The sequence below is a fragment of the Urocampus carinirostris genome, chromosome 7 (genome assembly GCF_059441175.1).
Source record: "Urocampus carinirostris isolate Australia breed hairy pipefish chromosome 7, RoL_Ucar_1.0, whole genome shotgun sequence".
Classification (NCBI taxonomy): Eukaryota; Metazoa; Chordata; class Actinopteri; order Syngnathiformes; family Syngnathidae; genus Urocampus; species Urocampus carinirostris.
Genome location: NC_142355.1, coordinates 28,565,882 through 28,591,725, shown reverse-complemented (window position 1 = coordinate 28,591,725; position 25,844 = coordinate 28,565,882). Strand labels below are relative to the sequence as shown.

Genomic DNA, 25,844 nt, shown 5'->3' with positions numbered 1-25,844 from the left:
AACAGGAACACTGCCGTCAAATTACCGATTGAATAGAATCCCGTTATTTAGAAAAAGAGCCAGGGTGCTACCTCATCTTTGAGTTTTGATAGTTTAGCCTAAAAAATGGAAGCAGAGGTCAAAAACTATGCTCTCGGTTTCATAGGAACACACATTCAGTTAAAAGAAGGCCGTTTTTAAAAGACTTGAAGGTGGGGTGTGTGTCGATTGAGGTGTCTTTATAGAGTTTAAAATTGATTAAGTATGTGTTTTCAAGTTTTTATTATCTATTTTTTCTTAGCAACGGGGAGTAAAAAAACCCATCTACGATTGCCTGTTGTTTTGTCTATCAGAAAAAAAAGAATTAAAAACAAGTATTTGTTAACAATGCCCAAATGAGTTCAAATATGTTTCCACCGCGCCTATCTGATTTTATCTTACTTTTATCATTGGTGTTCTGGCCCCGCTGGACGGACTGAGACAGGGGCGATGAGGGGTGAGAAGAATGATATCACACTCGTGGTCGCGGTTTTCTTTTATTCTATGATGAAAATAGTGAAATTAAGAAAAGGACTGTTTCAAATACAGTCCAAATGCAACCCAAATCCCCAATAAGATGACCGCTTTTAAATATTTCACATGCTTGCACGCACAACAAAAGCTGCAATGATCATTTCAGCAAGAAGAATATTTAGAAGTTACGACACCACTTATAATATGCAAGAGAAATATTTCACAACAGCATCGCTTTAAACTTTGTTAGATTCTCCACTGCCTTTTTCTTCCTATAAAGGCTTAAAATAATCAGAGAAAAAAAAAACGGTTATTAGTTCAATACTCTTCGTTATTGTCAAGAACTTGTAGGTTAACGAGATAAGGTAAAGTAATTTTATTTTCATGTTAAACAACAAGACATAACTGAGTTAGCTTGTTTACTAATTTAGTCATTTTGACAGTTTGATCAAAGTTTGAAAAACAGTAGATAATAAACTAGCTGAAATGTATACTACTATTACTATTAACTACTACTACTCACACTGGACCTCCGGGATAATGGTGTTGAAGGCTGAGCTGAAGTCCAGGAAGAGCATTCTGACGTAGCTCCCCCGGTGGTCCAGGTGTTTCAGCACGGTGTGAAGTGCTGTGTTTATGGCGTCGTCGTCAGTGGAGCGGTTTGCCCTGTAGGCAACCTGGTGGGGGGTCCAGATATCGGGTATGGCGGAGATCCTGGTGGAGAAACTTGCACACCTAGGACTCTCTCCCTCCATCTGCCACTGGATAATGGACTTCCTCTCCAACCGCCCACAGTCGGTGAAACTCGGTACCCACGTCTCTCCCACCCTAACACTGAACACTGGCTCCCCCCAAGGTTGTGCACTGAGCCCCCTGCTTTTCACCCTCTACAGCTCCGACTGCTCACCGACCCACCCCACAAACACTATTATTAAGTTTGCTGACGATACCACCTTGATCGGCCTCATCTCTGAAGGGGACGAGGCGGCATACAGGGATGAGGTTGAGTCACTTTCAACGTGGTGCTCGGAAAACCACCTCATATTGAACACAACAAAAACAAAAGAACTGATTCTAGATTTCAGAAGGAATGGCAGGAATCCAGCACCACTCATCATAAAAGGAGACTGCGTAGAGAGAGTCCACTCGTTCAAATTTCTGGGCGTGCACATCTCCGACGACCTCTCCTGGTCTGCAAACACCAGAGCGGTGGTAGGGAAGGCCCAGCAGCGACTGCACTTCCTGAGATTGCTCAGGAAAAATAACCTAAAACAGCAGCTGCAGGTGTCTTTCTACAAAGCCACAGTGGAGAGCATCCTAACATACTGCATCACGGTGTGGTATGCGGGGTGCACAGCAGCAGACAGGAAAAAGCTCCAGAGGATCATAAAAACAGCCCAGAGAATCGTCGGCTGCTCTCTGCCCAGTCTGGAGGACATTGCCTGCTCTCGCTACCTCAGCAGAGCAGAAAACATCGTCAAGGACTTTTCTCACCCCGGCCACCATCTCTTCGACCTGCTGCCTTCCGGCAAGCGCTACAGGTCACACAAAGCAAAAACGAACAGACTCAGAGACAGTTTCTTCCCCACAGCCATTACCACCCTAAACAGACACCGCACAAACAACTGAAAACTGTTGCAAAAAAAAAAAAAAAAAAATACCTCACACGTATGTAAAATGGTACTCACGTACATGCTGTCTGCACTATGTTTGTTCACTGCTCAACAGACACCGCACAAAAACTGAAAACTCGTGCCAACACTACCTCATACGAATATAATGTTACTCAAGTCTTGTTCTTGCACATGTCGACTGCACTACGTTTAATGCTCAAATTGCACAATGTCTGACCATTTCCTTTTTTTTGCACTATGATGTCTATGCTTGCACCAATGTATATGCGGACTATTTTTGCACCATGATGACTTTGCACCAAATGCAATATTGCACAACCGTTACGATACAACGTTATCACGACAACCCTGTATGTAACATCCCACATGCTGACATTGTTGTGTAAATACCATGTAAATTATAACTATAGCCTTATTCCCATTGTTTTATAACATTATCTTCTCTGTTCCTTTATCTTCTTGCTCATACCCTCACTATGTGTAAAACTGGAGTGTCATGCCCAATTTCGTTGTCACAATATGTTAGCCCATTTGTAACAATGACAATAAAGGTATATTCTATTCTATTCTATTCTATTCTATTACTATTAATTACTACTATTACTACTTCATAAATGAGTAATTGAACGAATCAACCCTATGGCAAACTTGTTCGGGTGAGAATGCCCTTGGGCAAGACACTGATTCCCTAAAACCCTCAATAAGCAGGTAGGCGCCTTGCATGGCTGCATGGCCGCTATTGGTGTGTGAGTGTGTGTGTGAATGGGTAAGTGCTTTGGGAGGACTTCATTGACTTGAAAAGTGCTACATAAATGCAGACCATTTACCATTTAATAATTACAAAAATCTGTCTCCATTCAAGGACACCTGATGCAAGCCTGCCACTCTCTAAATTGCTTTCTTACAATAAAGAGGGATGCCCTCCTTTTACCAACTCATCGGTGCAAATCTGTTAGCAAATGACTCTCCACGCCAAGGCTTTCTCCACGTCTACCGAATAAAAGCAAAGAGAGCCCAGTAAAATCTCAAACTGGGAGACGTGATTTGGTTGCAAGGAAGAGATAGTGGAAGGAGAAGTAAAGGGCGGAAGGGAAAAAAATCGTATGCGTGAAATAGATACCCTAACCCCCCAGCATGGCCCTTCCATGTAGAATACAAAGAGACAGTCTGTCAGTTGTATGTTTGACGGGAAGAGACCTCTTTTCTTGCCCTGGAGACCATTCTTTCTGATTATATGTTCCGCCCTATATATTAGCCTTTTTCACAGAGACCCAGAAAAAAACCCCAAACACTTTTCCAAACGATTCCAGACTGCAACAACAGCACTCAATCACATAGTTAATTAGTTGACTGTGTTGACACAAGGTAGCTTTAGATAGAAACTAGCAGTATTAATAAATTCACATTAAAGTTTCATTCTGACATACAAGCAGCACGAAAGAAAAGTATGAAAAATCTTCAACTTGAATAGGTCATGTGAAAAATGAAAGCCATAAATGGGATTTTTATGGCACTTCCAGTAACAATAAAAGTATTCAACTATCTGTGAGCCCCTTTCATACTGCCCATTACACCCTGGCACAGTGGGCATACAATCACGCCGCAAATCTTTCAGGACATGTCACATATGTCTCTATTTGTGCTGCCTATTCCAGATGACAATTTGTAGACACACAATGTCTTTTTTTAGTCTTCTTTCTCTATCAGCGCCTGAGTAAAGGTTTGATTGTATACAGACTGTAAATACATCTTTTTAAAGGCCGTATTAGAAAGCCGAAAGTAGGGTGTTGAGTCGGACACTTTTTAAATGTGGAGCGAAAATCGGTGGTAGATAAAAAACAATTTATTGACCACTTGAATTAAAGAGCCGAGTTTATTCTTTTGAAAACTCTACATGCCTTTTTGTAATTTTTGGATCATTATGTCAGGAAAACCGATGAAAAACCTTGTTTTGTAGTCTAAAGAAGGGGTCGGGAACCTTTTTGACTCAAAGAGCCATAAGAGCAAAATATATTAACTTTATTTTGGGAAAGAGCCACATCATATATTATGAGACAAATTTACTAAATTGCTAAACCCGCGCCCCAGACAAAAGCTCAGTCTTTAGCACATTCATTTTTGATGATTTGATACAAATTATAAAAAAAGAATAATGACAGAGCCCGTGTCCAAAAATCAACAAACATCTCATCTCATCTCATCTCATTAGCCGTACCGCTTATCCTCAGTAGGGTCGCGGGGGGGCCATCCCAGCAATCATCGGGCAGTGGGCAGGGGACACCCTGAACTGGTTGCCAGCCAATCGCAGGGCACACAGGGACAGACAACTCATTCGCTCATTCACACCTAGGGACAATTTGGACCGGCCAATTCACCTGAAATGCATGTCTTTGGATACCACTTTAAATTTGTCTCTTTCATGCAAATATTCAAGATCGGTTAAACTCATTTTGACCCTTTTTTTTCATACACATTGGTTTCAAAACCAGATGCAAGCAGTTATTTTGTAAAAACGTCACAACATTCTGCAAACAGGGAGCCTGATGTGCTTACCTTTGGCGCAGATGTCGTAGGGCGAGAGATGGGAGGGAGTGCTTGCACTTTTTGCATAGCTCCACCCATCCCTCCCACTCACCCAATCAAATAACTTTCAATTCTCTTCCGGTGTTTTGCCGTATTTACAGTTTGTTCTGTGGATTCATCATAAGGTATCTGAACTCTGAACACAGATTATATAGTGAGCTTTTATATAAAGGATTCTTTAGCATTGTACAGCCAAAACGAGTTTTTTTTTTTTTTTTTTTTGGTGACACCTTGACTGTAAATTGTAGTGAAAAACGTGCCCTATATATTCTGCGAAGTACTTCATTGTGATTCAGCTTTGTTTTGGCTTTGCGTGTATCTGAATAGGATTAATGCACAGGTGTCAAAGAGGCGGCCCGCGGGCCAGCTCAGGCCCGCTAAGGGATTGAATCCGGCCCGCGAGACAACACTCAGAGAAGCGCAAGAGAAAAACAAGCTGCAGGTTGAAATAGGTCAACTTGATGTTGCCAAAGCCAGGTGCCTCTCACAAAGACTCTGTACTTGTATTTATTTCTCTCTCTCTCTTTTTTTCTCTCTCTCTCTTTCTCTTTTCCACCCCTTTTCTCCCACTTTTTCTCTGTCTCTTTCACTCTCTGTGTCTCTCTTTTTCTCTTCCTAGGTTGCTCTTTGTTTCTTTGTCTCTCTCTGTCCTTTTCTCCCACTCTGTCTCTTTCACTATCGGTGTCTCTCTTTTTCTCTTCCTAGGTTGCTCTTTGTTTCTTTGTCTCTCTCTGTCCTTTTCTCCCACTCTGTCTCTTTCACTATCGGTGTCTCTCTTTTTCTCTTTTCTTTTTCTCTCTTCACACCCTTCGCGCTTTGTTTTCTCTTTTCTCTCCCTCTGTCTTTCTCTTTCTCTTTGGATTTTTTTCTTCCTCTCCCTTTCTTTCCCCTCTCTCATGACTTTTTATCTCTTTTGTTTCTCACGCTCTCTCCCTCTTTCTCTTTTTCTGTCTTTGTCCCGCCCTCTCCTTTTCCCTCCCTCTTTCTCTTATTTCTTTATCTCTTTTTTCTTTCTCTTTATTCTACTAGTCCGGCCCCAGACAGAATGTCTGTTCTATTGTGTGGCCCCTGACTTAAAATGAGTTTGACACCCCTGGATTAATGGCTCAAGTTTTGAACGAGATGGAGAAAATTTCCATGCAATCAAATTTGTCCCTGAGCCACAGGTACTCATAGAAAGAGCCGTATATGGCTCGTGAGCCATAGGTACTCGAAACCCTGGTCTAAAGGGTGGCTACACACACTTTAGGTGAATTCTTTGTACCTTTTTGATCGTTGAATATACTTTAATCAAGACACACGGACTCTTGGATTTAAGGACTTTTCTTTTACTAATCATCTACTGAAGAAGCTTGAATAGAACATAAAACAATAATAAGAAAATAAAACAGAGCAAAACTTGAAGTTGAGAAACTAAACTGGCACCATTTCGTTAGACAACAACATTAACTGGATTATCAAATTAGAGTTCCCTCTTTTTACGTCACACCAATACCAATACCTAGCAACAACGACATGCGAAGTTCTGCGTAGATAAAGATGAAGGCCTCGTCTTTATGTCCTTGGCTGGAGAGCGATGAGGAATCCTGGCAGGCTTGAGAGCCGGTTGGGACGATGACCACAGGATGCAGTGTTGAAGGAGAATTTGACTGCTGGTGGCCTGAGGCCTCTATGAGGTCGCTGGCTTTGTCCCTCCGGTTTGGCCACTAGCTTGATCAAGCTTGGCTGCCGACCTGGCAAGGCTCGCTGGCTGCCTGTTTAGCTAAGACCTGGCCAGGACCGGCCTGTGCCTTGGTCCAGCTTTTTCTCTTGTTAGGACATCCCTCTTGCCTTGTGGCTGACCAAAATCAGACTGCCCTTGCGAGGTGAGACGTGTACCAGCTCTCGGTTACGGTCTCCTGGGAGGGGCGGACCCCTGTGGTGCAGTGGACACGGAAGATTTTGATGCGCAAATGAAGCTAACACTCACGTTCCCCAACCTCACATTCCATTAGTAAGAGTCAGACAACATATCTATGTGATTGACTTCGAACACAGTATTCACCTCACAAGTTTTGACATTTTCTGACACTGAAAAACAAGCGTTGAATACTCTATGAATGTCAACCATGCGCCGTTGTGGTGAAAACAGTTGTTTATGTCTGACATTTTTATTATAATTAAAGAAGTATTGTGCACTGATTTACAAGAGTTTAGCTAGAAATGAACTTAATTCTCTAGAAAATCAAGAGCTTGCAGCTGGTACCAAAAGCTTCAGCGAGGTTTTTAACTAAGACAAGAATGTTTGATCACATTACCTCAATCTAAACTAACCTGCATTGGCTCCCTGTTAGCTTAAGATGTGATTTTAAGGTTCTCTTGGTATTATACAAAATCATGCATGGGATTACTCCTGCATATCTTTCAGATTTAATTCCCCCTTATGTTCCAGGACCGGAGCCTTTGCTCTGAAAAGGCTGGTCTACTGATCTCAAGAGCCAAGAAGAGATCTGCAGGTTCAAGAGCGTTCTCTATTCGGTCCCCTGTACTTTGAAATGCTCTGCCCTCTCAGATTTGATCTGCAACATCAGTGGAAGTGTTTAAATCTAGGCTTAAAACCACTTCTATTGTAAAGCTTATTAATGACCTATATTTCACGCTGACATATCTGTATATTATTTTTTATTTCAACATCCGTTGCCTGGTGATCCTGGAAGGTGGATAACCTCATGTGCAGTCCCTTCTCAAGGTTTCTTCATTTTCCTCATGTTGAGGTTTTTGAGTTTTCCCTTGCCCTCATGTAGGTTTTAGATCAGGGGATGTTGCTATAATAGTTTGCAATAATATGTGGTCTGTGCAGCCCTTCGAGACTCCCTGTGATTAAGAGATATACAAATAAACATGACTTGACTACTTACTTCTTTCCTCAAAAGCTCCTTTTAAAAAAATGCACAAAATATTCCACACCAAATGTAACCCGTTTCACGTTCTCATGTATTTATTATGTATAAAACAAAAATCATTTTCATTGTGTGCATTCAAATTGTGGTATAAATAAATATAAAATACAAGCACTATTACATTTGTAGCTAACAATCTACGGATTCAATGTAGACATAAACATCACATACAGTATATGTACAATCATGGCAATAATAAACAAAAGTATACTACATATGTGATATATTTTACATTGTGTTTCAATGAGTTTTAATATAAAACAATTTTAAAGGGGATTATTAAGTGTGGTATGGCTTTCAACAATTTGAATAAATTCAACCTCTCTGTTTTATTTGCGGGTTTCAGTTGTTTTTGAAGAATACTCCTACAAGACTGACATGACATGAGTGTGTGTTTAAAAATGTATGTACAACCAAAGACAGTGAATCACAGCAGAAAGACTTTTTTGTTTTAGTGATGGATAGAAGATTTTTTGCATGCATGTTCTTGTACTTGACAGTTACCCAGTGCAGAGTTTAAGTGTTTTACCAAGGTCAAGAGTATAGCATAGTTTTAATGCTAAAAATATTTGGGGAAAAAAACTTGGAACATGGTACAGTAAAGACACAAAGGATGGACAAAAAACAGGCTGGCGCATTTGAGCTATTTACTAGTTCCTTTCAAAAATCCTTTGCAGAGCTGGTCTGTTTCCAGTGGAAATATTGTTCTAGAAAGCTATGCATGATATGCTTTGTCCAGACACTTTTAGACATTAATATTCTAACCTTAATCAAAAATGTGCGACCTAAAGTAAATATCGGTGTTCAGTAGTTTTGACTACTTATGTGCTTCTCTAAAACAATACCCTCCTAGGATACAACATCCGTGCCTTGAGTTACTTTCACTTAGAGCTGTGGAAAAATATGTTTTGCTCCCTCTTTATGGCATTTTTCCACTATATCAACAAATAATTATTTGGCATGCACAAACACCTGTAAGCAAAAACTGCGGTGTTTGTGCAAATCACGGGTGATGTCTTTAAAATGCCTGTCGGCTAATGTGATATAAGATGCTAGTCTACTCTAAGTTTGCATCACAGCATCATGAAAATGCAGATATTCTATTTGCTGAAATATCTCCCACAATGTATTTCCGTTTCTTCATTCAGTTTAGAATGTTTTGTGCTTTGTTAAGACTTCAATGTATTTATTATACTGTATTTATTTGCTATGGCTTGCTAAGGTTTGCAGTGATGCAAAAACATGATAACCAAGGAAACGAAGCTTGCGATGATCAAAGAATACAAAAAGGGCACAAAAACTGCTCCCCTCACTAAGTTACATGGCATTATTTATGACAATTCTGGACTATGAAGAGGTGATTAAAGCAAGGTTATCTTTATTTAATTTGTATGCACATTTTTTTACACAAAAGTAGTACTTAATATATACTATTTTGTCATTTCAATGTTTTTACTTGGAGAATGTGTTAGCTAATTACCAACTGTTTTCTCCCCTGCTCTATGGTATTTTCACCTTTCGATCCCCACTTTAGAATGGATTCATGTCGTATTCCGTGGGACTAAGTGTTCAAGACCGTTTCAGAGATTTGATCTATGTCCTATAGATGTCTGTTTTCAGACATTTCTCGATCTGAATGTCCTGGTGCTTTCCGTTATGTGTCCAAATATTCTCAAAAAGTCCATGTCCAGTGGTAGAGAGAAACTTTATGAGTCTGCTAGGTGTTGTGTGGTAAAACAATATTCATTTAAACCCAAATCCAGACGACTCCAGACTTTTGGGTCATAACATCCTTCAGAAGTCCATTTTAAGTCTGTTCAGATATTTGTATCCTGACATCTTTAGATATCTTTGTATCTGATACCATTTTCATGTATGAAATCAATGTCTGTGCATCTTCACATCTGTGACCAGATGTCTTTCCGAATCCTGATAGTGTTCACACATCTGTGTCCCGGGGTGGAACAAATTCCAGTCTGTGTGATAGAGAATCCTGACTGTGGGTGGAGCTGAATCCAGTGTCTGAGTCCGTGTCCGTCGCGTCCGCGTGTTTGACCACTGAGGCCTCATTTTGCACCTTCTGGTTAGTGTTCGATGTCTCCTGGGCAGCGTCGCTCATTTGCAGCATTCTGAGCTCGGCGCTCAACTGCCAGCACTCCTGATCTCTGGAGAGCCAGTTGGCCTCAGAACAACGGATCTGCTTGTCTACCTCTGCCGCTTGGCTGAGAAGGGACACGCCAGTCAGGTAACTTCGTCTCACCTCTGCTTGCATCCTTTCTAGCTCTGCCAGGAGTGACTCGTCGGCCTCGGTTGGTGTCCAGGGAGCAGCCCTAGCTTCTTCCTGTTCCTCGCTGGTCGCTATCCTCTGCTCAGCGTCTATGTCGCCACAGAGCTGCGCTATAAGTACATGCTGCCTTTGGACTTGAAGCTCCAACTGCTGGAGGTTTTCACTGGCTCGCAGAAGTTCGTCTAGCTCCTCTGAGTTCAAACTACCAGCTTCCAATTCCGCAGATTCGTCTTCTTTTCCTTGAAGTTGCTGTAACTCCACCTCCAGATCCTCCATGTGCTGGATCTGCTCCCGGATGGTTTGGTCCTGGTTGAGAATGAGGTGCACCATGCGATCAATATCCTCAGTTTTGGCGGAGGTCTTGCTCTTATTGTGGAGTTTCTCCAGCTTCCGAAAGGCCTTTCTTACAACGCGCTTTTCCTTCTCCGCAGGAAGAGCCTGAGGGTTTCTGGTGTATCTACTCCGATACTTGGTGGGCCTCATAGCACGTTGTGGTACAACATCACTGTTTTTAACAAGGACGAACCGGATGAAGGGTCGCTGGTCCCCCCACGCGTACCACAACCTCAGGATCCTTGTAAGGGGTGGCAAAACCCTCTCGAAACCCTTGTAGCGCTCCACCAAACTGAAGTCTTTCGTATCTCCGTGCAGGAGTCGCTTGCTCTCCGGGACGGCTCGGTGATCTTCTAGTAATGCCTGAATCATGTCGGCACAGGTGGTGTGCTTCGTCACGCCGCAGACTATTTTCTCCTCATTGCACACTGTAACTTGGATCTCCTTCCCAGCAATCGGTTCTCCGTCTTTTGTCCTGATTAAGACAGGAAAAGAAAGATGAAGATAGAGTAGACATTCTCACTTTACGGTGTCAAAAGAATTTTTTTTCTTTGTGCATTTTCGCATTATACGCGATCAACTATTTTTTTGTGTCCAAACATTGTTCATGTCTTCAAGATTCTTGTCTACTATTGGTCGACGTAACTCAAAATGCTAGCGTGCCATCTGTTTGCATCACGCAATCATAAAAATGCAGATGTGTTACTGGCTGAACTACCTCTCACAATGCCTTTCTCTTCATTCATTTCAGACTCTTATATGCTTCGAAAATACTTTGCATGTTGGTGATAAAATATTGAATTTTTTGTACTGTATTCTATTTGTGCCCAAGGCTTCCAAGGCTGCTAAAGTGAGAAGCAAACACATCATAATTAGAACTAGTATTAAAAATAAGGAGACGATTAAAGCAAATACATTTTCTAAGAGCGTGACAATCCTGGCAAGTGGAAGTTTTTAAAACCTGTTTCATTTTTAATCTGCAGTCGCTGTTTTCTCCTTCTTACTGCATCCAATCAACTAGCTCAAGACACGTCACACCCAAGGTAAATACAAATGTGAAATTATTTATAATGATATTTGATCATAGACACATACATCACCCATAAATAGTGTTCATTATCTACCATTTTATTGTATTTTTTTGTTTTTACCTGAATTACCAGGGGTTTGAAACACAGTAGCTAATTACCATAGGTTTCTATCCTTCGCCATATAGCAATTTCACCTGGCGATCCCCAACTCAGAACAAATTAATGCCGTATTCAGGGGTTTGTACTCCGTTTTTTAATAAACTGGTGACTGGATTATTTTTGTTTTTGGTGCCTCAATGAAAAGACAATAATAAATGCTAATGCGAACATGCTACAAGCCTCACTTAAATGTTGATTTTCCATGGGTAACTTGTCATTATTCATGTAAAATTATCATTTTGATTGGCCAATAAACCCAAATCTTGATCTTAATATATAAACACAGATACTATTAAGTTATTCTATTGTTTTTATCCGGGAATTAGCTACCTCTTACCATAGTTGTCTATACCCCGCTATATAGCAATTTCACTTTGCGATACCTCCCTCAGAACGGATTCATGTCGTATCTGACTATTGAAGAAGGATTGTGAATTCCTATGTTGTCCTTCGCGTGTTCGTTGAATTTCGGGTGAGGAGAATGTTGGTAAATGCAGAAGATGAACTTCTTCTTGAGAAGTTTTTTTGGGCCCCGCATTACAAGTCTTCAATTGGAAAATCTTAGTAATAGTCTCTCTATGGCATTTTAAAGCAAGATTTTATAAATGTTTGAGGCGTTGTATAGGTCAACAGGAAACCGAAACTTCGGTTTTCTGCTTGTTTACGTTCGCACATGTTTGTGTTATCAACCAATCCTTAAAGTTTCAGTTCGTTTTTTGAGACGTTGTATAGGTCAGCAAGATGCCACAATCTCCGTTTTCAGCTTGTTTACATTTATGTGCTATCAGCCAATTATCAGTTTCAGTTTGCACCTTCGTCTCTTGGTTTCTAGACATCAGACCAAACTTCGTTCTTTCGCTTAAGGTTGCAGACATTAGTTTGAATTTTGCATTGAAAGTAGCAATTCATAATAAATGCTACTAGACTACAGTACATGTAGTATACGTCTACACCATCCTAGAAAAACTCTGTTGTTGAGTTCTATGGATATATTTCTTTTAACGTTCATCTTCAGTTTTTCAAGTAATTTCTGTTTCTCTGTAGGGTTAAAAATATCAGATGATGTTTCTTCATTATACCATTCTCATAAAGTGTCATTATCATCATCCTATTAGACTGTTACTCGTCCACTATTGCTATGTAACCCTTATTTCCTTTTTATCCGGACCCTTAACCACTCACTGTTAATTTTTTTCAAAGGTATATTTCCTCATATGTGGCTAATAGTCCGGCACTAATGTAGCGTGGCTAATACACGTGACTTTAAATGGCACGGCCGTCCAAGTCACAGAAGCAGGTAATCGAATCAAATGAGGAGGTTTGCAGACGTTCCGATTGGATTTGCGCGCCATGTTTAGTCGCGGCATGACAGGGGAAACGTTTTGTGTCGATGCGGTTAATGTCATAGCTATGTCAGGTAATCCCATTTTATGAGTCGGGTGAAATCCAGGGGCAACGTAAACACAGCGCTTCGAGCAGGAAAGACTTTTTTATTGCTCGTGTGAACGAGACTGTGTCACAACTTTACGAGCGAGCTTTAACAAGACACAACAGGGTGGGAAAAGTAAGTGTCTGGTGTTAAAAGTTGACATCCCACGTGGTTTTCCTTAAAGACAGTTTTTAAAAAGTTATTTATATTTTGTCATAAAAATCATTGTTTTTTTATGTGAAAAATTTGTATAAAAAACTCCTTTTTTGTTGAAAAAATACATACTTTTCCTCAGAGTTAAAAAAAACTCAAGAAACAAGGTTTCTTCATTGGGGGCGGCAGTAGCTCAGGAGGTAGAGCGCTCGTCTTGGGATCAAAGGATCCCAGTTCGAATCCCGCCTCGTCCGTGTTACATGTCGAAGTGTCCTTGGGTAAAACACTGAACCCCTAATACCCCCAATAAGCAGGTTAGCGCCTTACATGGCTGCAAGGCCGCTATTGGGAAATGTGGAGCACATTGTAAAGCGCTTTGGGAAGTCATTGACTTGAAAAGCGCTATATAAATGCAGATCATTTCATTTCATTTCATTTTTCATTTTCCTCATGTTGAGGTTTTTTAGTGTTTCCTTGACCTCATGTAGGTTTTGGATCAGGGGATGCTGTAATAATGGTCTGTAGTTTGTAATAATGTGTGGTCTGTGCAGCCCTTTGAGAGTCCTTGAGATTAAGGGCGTCACAAGTAAACATGACTTGACGTGGCTTGACAAGAATTGTTCAATTTTTCTACCAGCTCAGTAGCCTAGATGGTAGGGCGCCCGCTCCGAGGCTAGGAGGTCGCTGGTTCAAGCCTCGGCCGAGTCAGACCTAAGATTTACAACATTGGTACTCATTGCCTCCCTGCTAGGCGCTTGGGATTAAGGGTTGGAATTGGGGGGTTTGGTCACCTAATGACTCCCAACACAACAAGTTGGGTTTTATAATGGCTGCGTCCTGTTTGGCTGCGGCTGCATCGGCTCGCTACAGTTTAACTATACGGGTCAGGTGTATCGACATTTCGTTCTGTGTGCATGGTTACAAAGAATGACGATAAAAGAAAAGAAAATAAACAATTGTCCTTGGGTGTAAACATGACACCGTTTTTCTTCAAACAATACTATTATATCTATGAAAAAAAAACAAATTTTGTTCTTTAAAAGACACAGCGTTTTGTTGGAAAAAGATGCACCCTGGTGCCCGCGACCATCACCTTGGAGACCCCTGTTCTATAAACATACACACATCTTCTTACGACTATGTTTATGGTGATTCAAATAGATATTTTTTCCCCATAAAAATCAAATGGTTTTCCCTGCATGTAGATTATTTAACCCGAAGTTGTTCAATAAGACACCCGCCTTCCTTTTGAAACGTCAACAGAACTAATCTTCATCACTGAAACAACAGCGTCTTTGATTTTTTTCTCATAAGATTAGACAACTTTCATCTCCGACCTTAATGACGTTGTTTTTCTTTCCGTCAAATCCTCCTCCGGAAGTGCAAGATCCTCGGAGTTCAAAGTCACGCTCCCGGTTGGTTTAGGAGGATTTGTTTGTGGAATACGTCACTCAGCTATTTGCTCCGAGGGTCCGAGTAACCATGAACTCCCCCCTTTTTTTTTGCACGCCTGCCACATTCCTGGCCACTTGTTCGACACTTCCCCTGAAAACGCGCGCGTCACTTTGCATTCACGTCCTTGTGGGAAATTAAACCAAGGGGATTGATTCTTGTTTTACAAGAGAATGCAATCGTTTTGTCAAAGGGAGTGCACCAAAATGGGGCACCGGTAGAGGTTTTCTTTATTATAACATGATCTTTAGCACCAGATAACAAAATTCCAGTTTTCTTTAACGTGTGCAACATCCTATCGTTACTATGCTGATCTTAATTCTCCTTTTTGTAATTTTTAATTATAATTGACTTTGATTTGTGTGGTTTAAATTTCAAAGAATTTGACCATACTATTACTATAAATTATTACTAATATTAATATCACTTTAAAAAACAAGTACATTCCTTTTTCAAAAAAATATTTGGAGTATTTTCAGAGTTTTTGGTTTAAAGAAAATAAAAATATTCTGAATCTCAAAAGTTTAAAATAGTTTTAAACTTGCTATTTTTGTACAAAACCTCAGGTTTTTATTTAGAATTAGCTTTATAATACAAGTATAAGATACAAATTTCAGTTTCTTTTCTTTTTTCCGCCCACATTTTTATACTTCTTATTTTTAAGGTTTTTGAAAATAAAAACCTTGTTTTTTTTATTGACAAATATTTCATACATTTCCCTCCTCGAATGCTTTTCATAATTTGAGAATAAATCCCTTATTTGTTTACAGATTTTTCATATTTTTTCCAGAATTACTTTTCATGTTTTTAAAACAAATGCCTTGTTGATGTATTTATGTTTTGTTTTTTTTTTTTTTTCACAATTACTTTTTTTTGATAGTAAATACCATTTTTTTTTAATCTTATTTGCAGATTTTTCAGACAAAAACTTTTTAAAATTTTGAGAATTTCAAAAAAGAGAATTGAGCCAATTCCGCACTTAATTTTTTGCAGGGAAAACAAAATCATGTTGTGAGAGTAAGGACAATTTAGTTTGGTATTATTCTTTTATTTTAAACAATGCAATACTTTAGTGATAAATGTTGTACTCACAGTACACATTTTTTTTTATAAAAGCATAATGGCCCAGTATTACCAAGCTTGGTGTCGCTGGGCTTTCTATTTGGGCGGCGTTGTTGGGGCCGTGGTTAGTTGAAATAGCGCCAGGGAGCCACTAGGGAGTGCCAAGTAGCCGCACGGCCGCATGCACCTCCAGGGCTGCTTGTACACGATAGCATACGTTTATTGATTCTGTTGGTATTTTTCAGGGTGCTTTGACACTCACAAAAGCCTAGAGTACAATTGTGTAAATTTTCACAAAAATGGGTGAAACCGTTTCGGAGCCTATAAGCCACATACGAACACACACGCACGCACAAAAATTGGGATTTATAAATATGTTTAGATTTTCGGGAAAATATTTTTAAGCATTCAATTGTTTAAAAATCTATTTATTAAGTCATATATTTTCAGCATAAAAATAAAAAAAGTCCTATAAACAAAAGGGTTGTTTTGATATTGGCTCTCACGGTACATAGTTAAGCAATTGCTAATGTTCAAGCTAATCTGGTAAAACAAATAATAAATCATGTCAGTTATTTAAAAGTTCTTATTAATACTATAAACTCACAGGTGGATAAACACAATTCAGAGAAGGAAGGGGATAGAACGCCCGCAATTTAGTATAAACGGGAGGGGAAGCACCTGCGTTTGTCCTCAGGCACAATCATCACTTCCTGTGCCAGACAGGAAGTCAGAAGTTGACCCTTCCCGCTTCTTTATTTTCCACTCATATCTGCTATCACGTCAACATAGTTCAGAAGAGGGGGATCTTTTGGAGCCGCGGGCCACACTGGCAGAAGGCAGGGTTCAGGAAACAAAGATTGATCGAGTTGTTTTTGTATTTGCAGATACATAGTATCGACCCGAAACGTCAGCAATGCATAAGAAAGATATATCTAATTTTTCTTATTAATAAATACACATGCAGACATTAACATGAACATGTTATACTGTACTCCCTCGTTTATCGAGGTTTATGGGGACCAGAAACCCACATAATACGCAAAAATCCTGCAATGTAGCCCCCTGATTTCAACCCCTTAACATTCCTATAAACAAATACGTGTCGGTGCGATGTCACCGATCACTGAAATACGTCATGCCACATATCATTGGAAAGCTTAAACTCTTGGGATTCTAGATATGACCATTTCAAAATATACTCATCAGAGAAAAGTCACGATCAGTCTGAAACAAGATACCCAAAAACTATAAAGCTGGGGTAACTCACCAAAGACGTCTTCTTGCAGCCATCACATTCAATGATTGTTAACGTTTGAGTTCTCTTTCCGCATCTCTATCACTGTTGTGCACACTTGCGCGTAAAAATGAATCACTCGTGGCGTTACGCACACTTATTTCAGGGTCTAGTGTGGCTAACCAACGTGTCAATCATCATTTGAATCGGTCACTCTTGGACATATTGTTTTGGAGGTAAAGGAGGCAGGTCCTTTTTAGCAATACAGGTTTGTGGACTGTAAAACAAAGTCTGTAATTGGCCAAAAAATTATGTCAATCAAAAGTTTAGTGGTTAACAGCCAATAGAAAATAATTTCAGTAGTGATCTGTATTTATATAGCGTTTTTCAAGTCAAGACTTCCCAAAGCGCTTTACAGTGTGCTTCACATTTCCCAATAGCGGCTGTGCAGCCATGTAAGGCGCTAACCTGCTTATTGGGGGCATTAGGGGTTCAGTGTCTTACCCAAGGACACTTCCACATGTAACACGGAGGAGCCGGGATTCGAACTGTGATCTCATGATCCCAAGACGAGCGCACTACCTCCTGAGCTACTGCTGCCCCCAGTAGTCTGTTTATTCGTAAACGGGAATTATGGGGTTAAACAGTCAGCTAGCAAAAAGAATATCCATTTATGTAGAAATACTTTTCGGACGATTTTTTTATCTGCCTGCATTGTCGTGCGTTTAAGAGTAAATATTTCACCTCGGTTGGATTCACTAGACTCTTGTGGATGGAAGGAGACCATGATTCGGTGCTATCATCAAAGTGATGGCTGCAAAAAGACTTTAGGGAGCTATCCCAGCTTTATAGTTTTCTGGTATCCTGTTTAAGACTGATGGTGAGGTTTCTATGATGAGTATATTTCAAAATACCTTGAATCCCGAGAGTTTAAGCTTTCTTATTATATGTGGCATGATGTATTTCAGTGACTGGGGACATCATACTGTTAGTATTTGCTTCTTAACGGTCCGATTGTGGTTAAATCGGACTCTAAGTCAGAAAAACGCAACGCAATTGTGATCACCAGCAAGTGCTTAGTGGATTATTATCATCGATTTCCAGAAATGACTTGGGCGACGTCTGGAAGAAGGCAAAAGCGGTGCTGCTGTTCCAGCCTACTGCTAAGGCTAGGCTAACAACTCTTTGAGGCCATTGCTGCAGACCTAGTATCTTGCCAACACCACTAAACGGATGACTTGGTGCAACAACTCATGTGAAACCGCTACATTCCTGGAAAGTTTCATTTGAATCAGCCCAGAGATCTGTCTCCATTCGAGGGTACCTAATGCAAGTGCGCAGCTAATAGGCAGCTCTCTAACTTGCTATCTTTCACAGAAAGAAGAAACCCTCCAAATTCTGTAATAACAGTAAAACCAATCATTCAACTGCAATTATGTGTTGCGTGTTATTATTTGTAGATCTATAATTGTTATTTTGTGAGAGTCACGGACTCTCAGTCGGTAATGACGTCATCTCGAGGTAAGTTTAACCCTTTGAGGGCTTTTATGAAGGTATCTTGTTTTAGTCCACATTAACCGGTAAAACTGAGGGTTCTCTGTAGTTTTATTACATTTCGTTTGGCAGCCCTGATTAAATGGTCTGACTGGCCAAACCTGGCCCGCAGACTGTAGTTTGCCTACCACTGATCTCAGGTGACATTTAAAATAGGCATGGGTCGAACCGGGCTTTGATGTTTTAAGGAAAAAAAGGCGTTTCAACGTTCGCTTGCGTAGCGGAAAAGACAAGCACAGGCGGGCGCTTCCTGATGGGGTGGATAGAACAACATCTTTATCTGCAGGATGAGTTGCACTTCTTATCTGTGAACATAACTGACATGATTTAAGCGCTCGTCTAGGGATCAAGAGGTCGCAGGTTCGATTCCCGGCTCCTATGTGTTTTATGTGCTTATCTGTCCTTTGGGCAAGACACTGAATCCCTAATGTCAAGTCAAGTCATGTTTATTTGTATAGCCCTTAATCACAAAAAGTTCTGTTGTACTTTAGGCCTCCGCGAGCGTCTTTGGCTAGGTCTTGTGTCAAGGCATCCCCCAATAAAACCCAACAAATCTATAAACATGCTTTCATGGGGTCTCTCTCGGCCAAATTGGGTACTGCTGCTCCTGACCATCGTTCACTCCGAGCAGCCGAATCCAATCTTCTATCAGCCTGGCAACAGCGGGTCGTTTTGTGTAAATAAATAAAGTACTATTTGGGTTTGTGTTTTTTCATGAAAATCTGATTTATATGATGATGATTATCATAATTTATTTGGGAAGAACTACTCTGAAACTTGTTGTAAAACAACCACATAGAAAATTAGTGCTATTTGGATCTCTTTTTTTTCATGAAAATCTTATTTGTATTCCCTTGGAGGCGCTGGCGTTTTAATTCAATCCAATCCAAGGCAGCTGCTGCTCGAGCTGCCCTCTCATCTTGTCAAGATTTGCGTTGGCCCACTTCAGACCACTCAGGGACGGCTTTTGGTCGCGTCTCACCGGGGGCGGCTAGCTGATTTTGCAACATTTTTTTTCCACGCCATCGGAAAACAGAAAAAAATGAGACAAGAAAAAGAAGAAGGATCCACTCTACTAAATTGTCGATGCGGATTCAACAAGCGTTGATGGCAGTGTTTGCTTTCAAGATGCACAAAAAAGGAAGGACGAGGGCCCCGGGGTACTTTGCGGGTAATTACGGGGCTGGGGCCGCATGGGTGAATCTTTTCAGACATTGTATGCATCTCAATGCTTTAAAAAAATAGACAAGGGACATACTGTATGTACCGGGGGTCAGCAACCTGCAGAACTAAAGCTGCATGTTGCTTTTTGGCGCCGCCCTAGTGGCTCCATGTGGCTGATTTAGGTTGCTAACCCTACCACTAGACCAAAAATAACAGCACAATTGTAAGCTATCAAACTAAAATCAAGATCCTTTAAGTTCAACATATTTTTTCTAAAACCCTGCGCCGCAGGTAAAGGCAGGGGCGTCAAACTCATTTTAATTCAGGGACCACACGATAAAACAAACATTCTCTCTGGGGCCGGACTAGTCGATTACAAAGAAAAAAAAAGAGAGAAAAAAAGAGAAAGAGAGGGAGAGAAAAGTAGAGAGGGTTGGACAAATAGAGAAAGAAGGAAAAATAAGAGAAAGAAAATGAGAGAGAGAGAGAGAGAGAGAGAGAGAGAGAGAAAGAGAGAGGGACCAAGAAGAATAGAGAGAATGCAAGAAACAAACGAGATGAAAAGAGAAATAGTGAGAAGGAAAAAAAGAAATCCAAAGAGAAATAGAAATAGAAAGAGAGAAGAGGAGAGAAAAAGAGAAGAAAAGAGAGAAGGGGAAGAAGAGAGGGAGAATGAAATGAAATGAAATGATCTGCATTTATATAGCGCTTTTCAAGTCAATGACTTCCCAAAGCGCTTTACATTGTGCTTCACATTTCCCAATAGCGGCCGTGATCTGTGCAGCCATGTAAGGCGCTAACCTGCTTATTGGGGGTAATTGGGGGTTCAATGTCTTACCCAAGGACACTTCGACATGTAACACGGACAAGCCGGGATTCGAACTGGGATCCCTTAATCCTAAAACGATCGCTCTACCTCCTGAGCTACTGCCGCCCAAAAGAGAGAAAAAGAGAAAAGAGAGAAAAGGAAAAAAGGAAGAGAGCAAGATAAGGTTAAATGACAGAGAGAAAGAGACAAGGAAAGAGAAAAAGAGAGACAATAACAGTGAAAGAGAGCGAGAGTGAAGTGAGGGAGAGAGAGAGAGAAAGAAATACAAGTACAGCGTTTGTGCCTGGCTTCGGCAACATCAAGTGGACATATTTCAACCTGCAGTTCGTTTTTCTCTTGCGCTTCCCTCAGCGTTGTCTAAGGGGGTTGAATCCGGCCCGCGGGACGCCCGTTTGACACCCCTGTTTTAGAGGCTCGATTTTATTTTATCATTTCACAGTGTTAGATGTAAATAGGATGACTAAAGGACCGCACTTGGATTATGTTGTCATTTCAGTTCTTAACGTTTTGTGGCTGTAAACCGGTTGCACAGTATACATGTTATGTTTCCATTGTCTCACTTACAGTATATATACTGTAAATAAATGTCAGCTTCCGGACTGACTGATTTGCAAATTTCAATCGCAATTATCAATCATATCGAATCGCAAATATTGAGAATCGTGATATAAATCGAATCGGCACCTCAGTATCGTGATACAATCAAATCGGGACCAAAGCATATGGTCCCGCCCCTAATAAATGACATACAAAAAGGGATTAGATCTTATCTCATGATCACACTATTTCCATTCATGGAACCACAGATGAATATAAGAGGATGGAGAAAACAGAAAGTCTCCCTGGAAGATAGAATTCAGGAAACAACTCTGGTAAAACTGATGATGATCCGGACATTGAAGGAGATTAAATAAATAGATTGTAAATTCCATTTTGGTATTTTGTTTTTAGTTTAGCATGTCAGTTCATGATTTTAATTGTTTGTTACTAGCATTGCTCAGTTTGAGCTGAGAAGAAGTCAAACAATAACAATTAATCGCGATCATGAGAAATAGACCGAATAAAAAGCTTAAAAAAATAATGATCAAGTTATGTCCACAGCAAGTTTACTTTTAAGTTCAATTTCATTTCAAGACTTTTAAATCCCAACTTATTCTTTGCAAATCTAAAAAAAATACAAGATAAATCTATATAAAATAGGGATAGTAAAAAAATCAAATTAGAGGTAAAAATAAATGTTATTGCCACGGACGCTTCACTATTGTATTGACCTACACGTCCCTACAAAATAAAAGAAATTTAACATAGATATGTTTAAAATAGGGATAAAAAAAACTAAACAAAATTGAAAGATTTAAAAGTTATTTTAACAGATAGTTACATTTTAAATTCGAATTGACTGGATTTCAAGATTTTTCGTTTAATTTTATTTAAACATAAGGACAATAAAATTATCACATTTAAAGGTTTTGTCTTATGTTTTGGAATTTTGACCCTAATCCTCCAAAATAAAATAAAACATTCATCTACTAAAAAAAACAAGTATACAAAAAACAAAAAACACATTAAATGTAAAGAGATGAATAATTCTAAAGAAGTTATTCCCTCAGAAACGTCACTTTTTCATTAAAAAAATAAAAACAAATCTGTATAAAATAGGGATTAAAAAGACAATAAAATATATAAATAAAAAAAAACAATTCTCAAAATGAGTTAACTTTTACAGAAAGTTCCATTTTAAATTCATTTATACTGTTTTTAAGATGGTGCCTTGTTTTTTATAAGAACAAATAAATATAAACAAAATAAGCAGAATAACAAACAAATAAAATAAACACATTAAAACTAAGGAGAGTAGTAATCATGAAGAGGTTCTATTCAAAGAAAGTTCACTTTTAAATATAATTCTATTTCAAGACTTTACTTCGAACCCTTACACAAAACAACCCCCAGATTATTATCCACTTGTTGGATCCCTTAACCGCTAGAATCGTGGGGCACCATTTCCTGTGGTGTGTATTGGGCAAGTACAACCTGGTAGCCTTATGATCAAGTGAATTCAACAGCATTCCCAATTCCATTCCAAAGACTTGAAAGCACTTGGCATGCCTGACCTGCTTTCCACTTTCCAGTCAACCCCCTCCCCAGAAAGACATTGTAGTGACCCCCTCCCTTTCCCTCCTGCGGTTCTTTTCAATGTACCTGTTTTTCAGACGAGCTTTCAGAAAGTTTTTCCCGAACGGGGCCATCCTTCTCGCTCCAAACTCCTCGCGAGCACCGGCAAGATCGCTCGGTTGCACGAAACTGACGCTAAAAAGTTGCTCGCTGTCCCGGCAGGAACTCCTAAAAAGAGGAGGAGGCGGAGGAGGAGAAAATAAGAGAAGGAGGAGTGGAGGAGGAGGAGAACAGTGGGACGCCTTACGTGCGCAACACTGCCCCCACGTATTGCTGCGGCCGACGCGGGTACTGCACTGATTGAGTCGCGGGTGAGGTCGGGCCGATTGGGTTTTTTTTCTGATAAAAACATACTGCTGTTGTTAAAGGGTCAGGGTTTTATATTTGTCAACTAGATGTCGCTGTAATGCAGGGGGAGGGGGTTCAAACACATCTTAGCCATATAGTAGAGAGAAAACTCTTACAGGGAGCTGGACAAATAGATTAAAGAGAAAAGAAAGACAAAAGAAAGGAAGGGAAAGAAAGTAAGAGAGTGAGAGAGAGAGAAATAGAAATAAAGAGAGAAAAAGAAACTAATGGAAAAAGAATGTGAGAAAGAAAGAAAGACAGAAAGAAAGAAAGAGTGAAGAGAAAGGGACAGAGAAGGCGAGAAAAGAGAGAAAGTGGAAAAAAAAGAAAGAGACCGAAAAAGAATGTGAGAAAGAAAAAAGAGAGAGAAAAGAAAGGGAAAGAGACAGGAAAGAGGGGAGCAAAAACAAAAGAGAAAGAAAGACATATAGGAGGAGAAAGAGAGAAAAGAGAAATATTGAGAAAAAAAGAAGAAAGGGGGAAAGAGAGGAATGATAAAGACATATAGAAGGAGAAAGAGGGAAACGCGAAACATAAAAAAGAAAGGGAAAAGGAGAGACATAAGAGAGAAAATAAATGGAAAAGGAAAGAGACACAGAAGTTGAGAAAAAAGGAGAAAGAAAAGGATGGCGAAAGAGGGAGAGAGAGAGAGAGAGAGAGAAACATAGAAGAAGAAAGAGAGAAAGAGAAAGATAAGAAAACAGAAAGGGAGAAGGACAGAAATAAGAGAGAAAGGAGAGAGAGAAAGAAGGAAGAGAGAGAGAATTGGATTAATAAGTCATTCGATTACTCGATACCGAGATTGTCTTCCAGCAAGGAACACGTTAATGGACATTGAATTGGATTGATTGTATATTGGAATAATAGATATTGGATGTTGATGTGCATCGTTTTCTCGGAAAATCGGGAATACTGTTCAGCAGTCAGCGCGTTTCACACCGGAAATTATGCAACCGGATGTTTTTTCCTCGAATATTTTTTCAAGAAGACTCTTGGGGGATTGTGAAACCTGTCAAAGCGTTATCTATTATTTATTGTCCTTTTTTTATTTTCTCTCGATATGAAAACATAAATCACCAGCAGGGGGTGGCAGACTTAGAAGCCCGGTGGCTCTCATTTCAGTGCCCCAGATTTGGAAGGTAGGGGCGTTGAAACGTACATGACAGCGGCCACCTAACATTTTAAAGATGAGAGCTACTTTTTTAGGAGCTACCGGTTTGATATATATTTCGAAAACGACAAGTTGTCCTGTTATTACTATGTTATTACTATGTTATTACTATGTTATTACTATGTTATTACTATGTTGTTACTATGTTATTATTGTGTTATCACCGGGTTGTGATAATCATGAGTCATGTTAAAATGGGCTAAGTCAACATCATACGAGCTAGAAATCAAAATTCATAGAAAATCACGAGGCCCCATCACTGGGCAACTGTTTTCAGGATTGGTCCACGAGCTACTCTGGGGTTCTTGGGGAGCTACCTGGTGATCATGGGCATTAGGTTCGTGACCCCTGAGTTTGTAGATGTTTTACATTTCGAGCGTCAAACATTTAGGTACTAGCTAAAATGTACTTCTTTACAAAGACTCAGTTCAATCATACTGCTTAGACCAAGGTATTATGTCATTACCATGTTATTACTATGTTACTACTGTGTTGTTACTATGTTCCTATGTTATTACTGTGTTATTATTATGTTTATTACCATGTTATTAAAAGTAGGGTTGGAAAAGGCTCAGTCAACTACTAAAACTTATCAGTAAGATATCAAATTATCAGGAAATCACAATGACCTTTCACTGGTGAGCTATTTTTAGAACCGGTGTGTGTTCTTAGGCCTTTAAAACATATATTCGTATACAATTGAAATAAATAATTGATACTAGAATTCGTTTTGCAGCTTGGCCAACTTTGAGGGTTGTGGAGGAATATGGATGTATAAAATCATTTATCTTGTTATTACTATGTTATTACTATGTTGTTACCATGTTTTTACTAAGTTATTACTATGTTATTACTGTGTTTTACAGCAGGGTTCTCCGAACTTTTTCAATTGAGGGCTACTCTTTACTACGTATTAGTGCAAAGGGCATCCAGTTTGATATATATTACTAAAATGATAACTCATGTATTGTACCACCTACTATGCCGTTACTATCCTATTACCAGGTTGATTATTGCAAGTAAAAAAGAAGGAAAAAAATACAGAGAGGTAAAGAAAGAGTGAGAAAGAAAAAAGAAAGACGAAAGAGAGAAATACAGAGAGACAAAGGAAGAGAAAGTCAGAGAGTGAAAAGAAGAGGGATATAAATGAGCATAAAGGACAAAAGAAAGTGAGCGAGGGAGTACCAGAGAGGGGGGATAAAGAAAGAACAAAAGTAAGAAAGAGAGAAAAGAAAGAAAGAGAAAGAGAGAAAAATAAAGAGAAAGAAAGAGAGGACCATAAAGAGAGAAATAAAGAATAAAGTAAAAGAGAAAAATAAAGAAAAAGAGAGAAAAAGAAAGAAAAAGAAAAGGAGAAACAAGAGAGAGGGAGTAAAAAAGAGAGAGGAAGATAAAGAGAGAGAAAAAGAAAAAGACAGAATAAGAAAAAATAAAGAGAAAAAGAGAAAGAAAGAGAGAAGGAAAGAGAGAAAGACTAAGAGTAACAAAAATAAGGAAAGAGAAGAAGAGAAAAAAAATAGAAAGAGAAGAAGAGAGATAAGTGGGAAGTAGGGTTAAGTTGAATCAGTCAAATGTATGTATAAGATTTTGATTCTTGCCAAACTTGTTCTGGCCTGGGAGAGTAGAATGTCTTTCTGGAAAAAATGTGCTGAGTCGAATTTTTAGGGCATTATTTCACGTATAGGTCCACACGTCTAACTGTTTGCAAGACATTGTGTTGCAGCCCTTTAAGACTCTTTGTGATTAAGCGCTATACAATTAAATGTTGTTATGTCTGGAAGAGACGAATGTCAACTGAATTAGCAAAATAAA

General features: G+C 39.5%; 1 protein-coding gene across 1 annotated transcript; it reads right to left on the bottom strand.

The window, feature by feature from the left end:
* Positions 1-7,678: 7,678 nt before the first annotated feature.
* rassf9 (Ras association domain family member 9) lies at positions 7,679-22,667 on the bottom strand. Its single transcript, XM_088339341.1, has 2 exons — positions 22,541-22,667; positions 7,679-10,743 (listed from the first exon to the last, which is right to left on the bottom strand). The coding sequence occupies exons 1-2, from the start codon at positions 22,585-22,587 to the stop codon at positions 9,588-9,590; spliced, it is 1,203 nt and encodes a 400-aa protein (XP_088195467.1). The 5' UTR covers positions 22,588-22,667; the 3' UTR covers positions 7,679-9,587.
* Between the last annotated feature and the right edge of the window lie 3,177 nt (positions 22,668-25,844).

Bases quoted from the DNA above. Each gene is read 5' to 3' on its own strand.
- rassf9 (XM_088339341.1), bottom strand. From the start codon at position 22,587: ATGGCCCCGTTCGGGAAAAACTTTCTGAAAGCTCGTCTGAAAAACAG. The intron at 10,744-22,540 runs GTACATTGAAAA...TGTCTTAATCAG, and splicing joins AAAGCTCGTCTGAAAAACAG to GACAAAAGACGGAGAACCGA.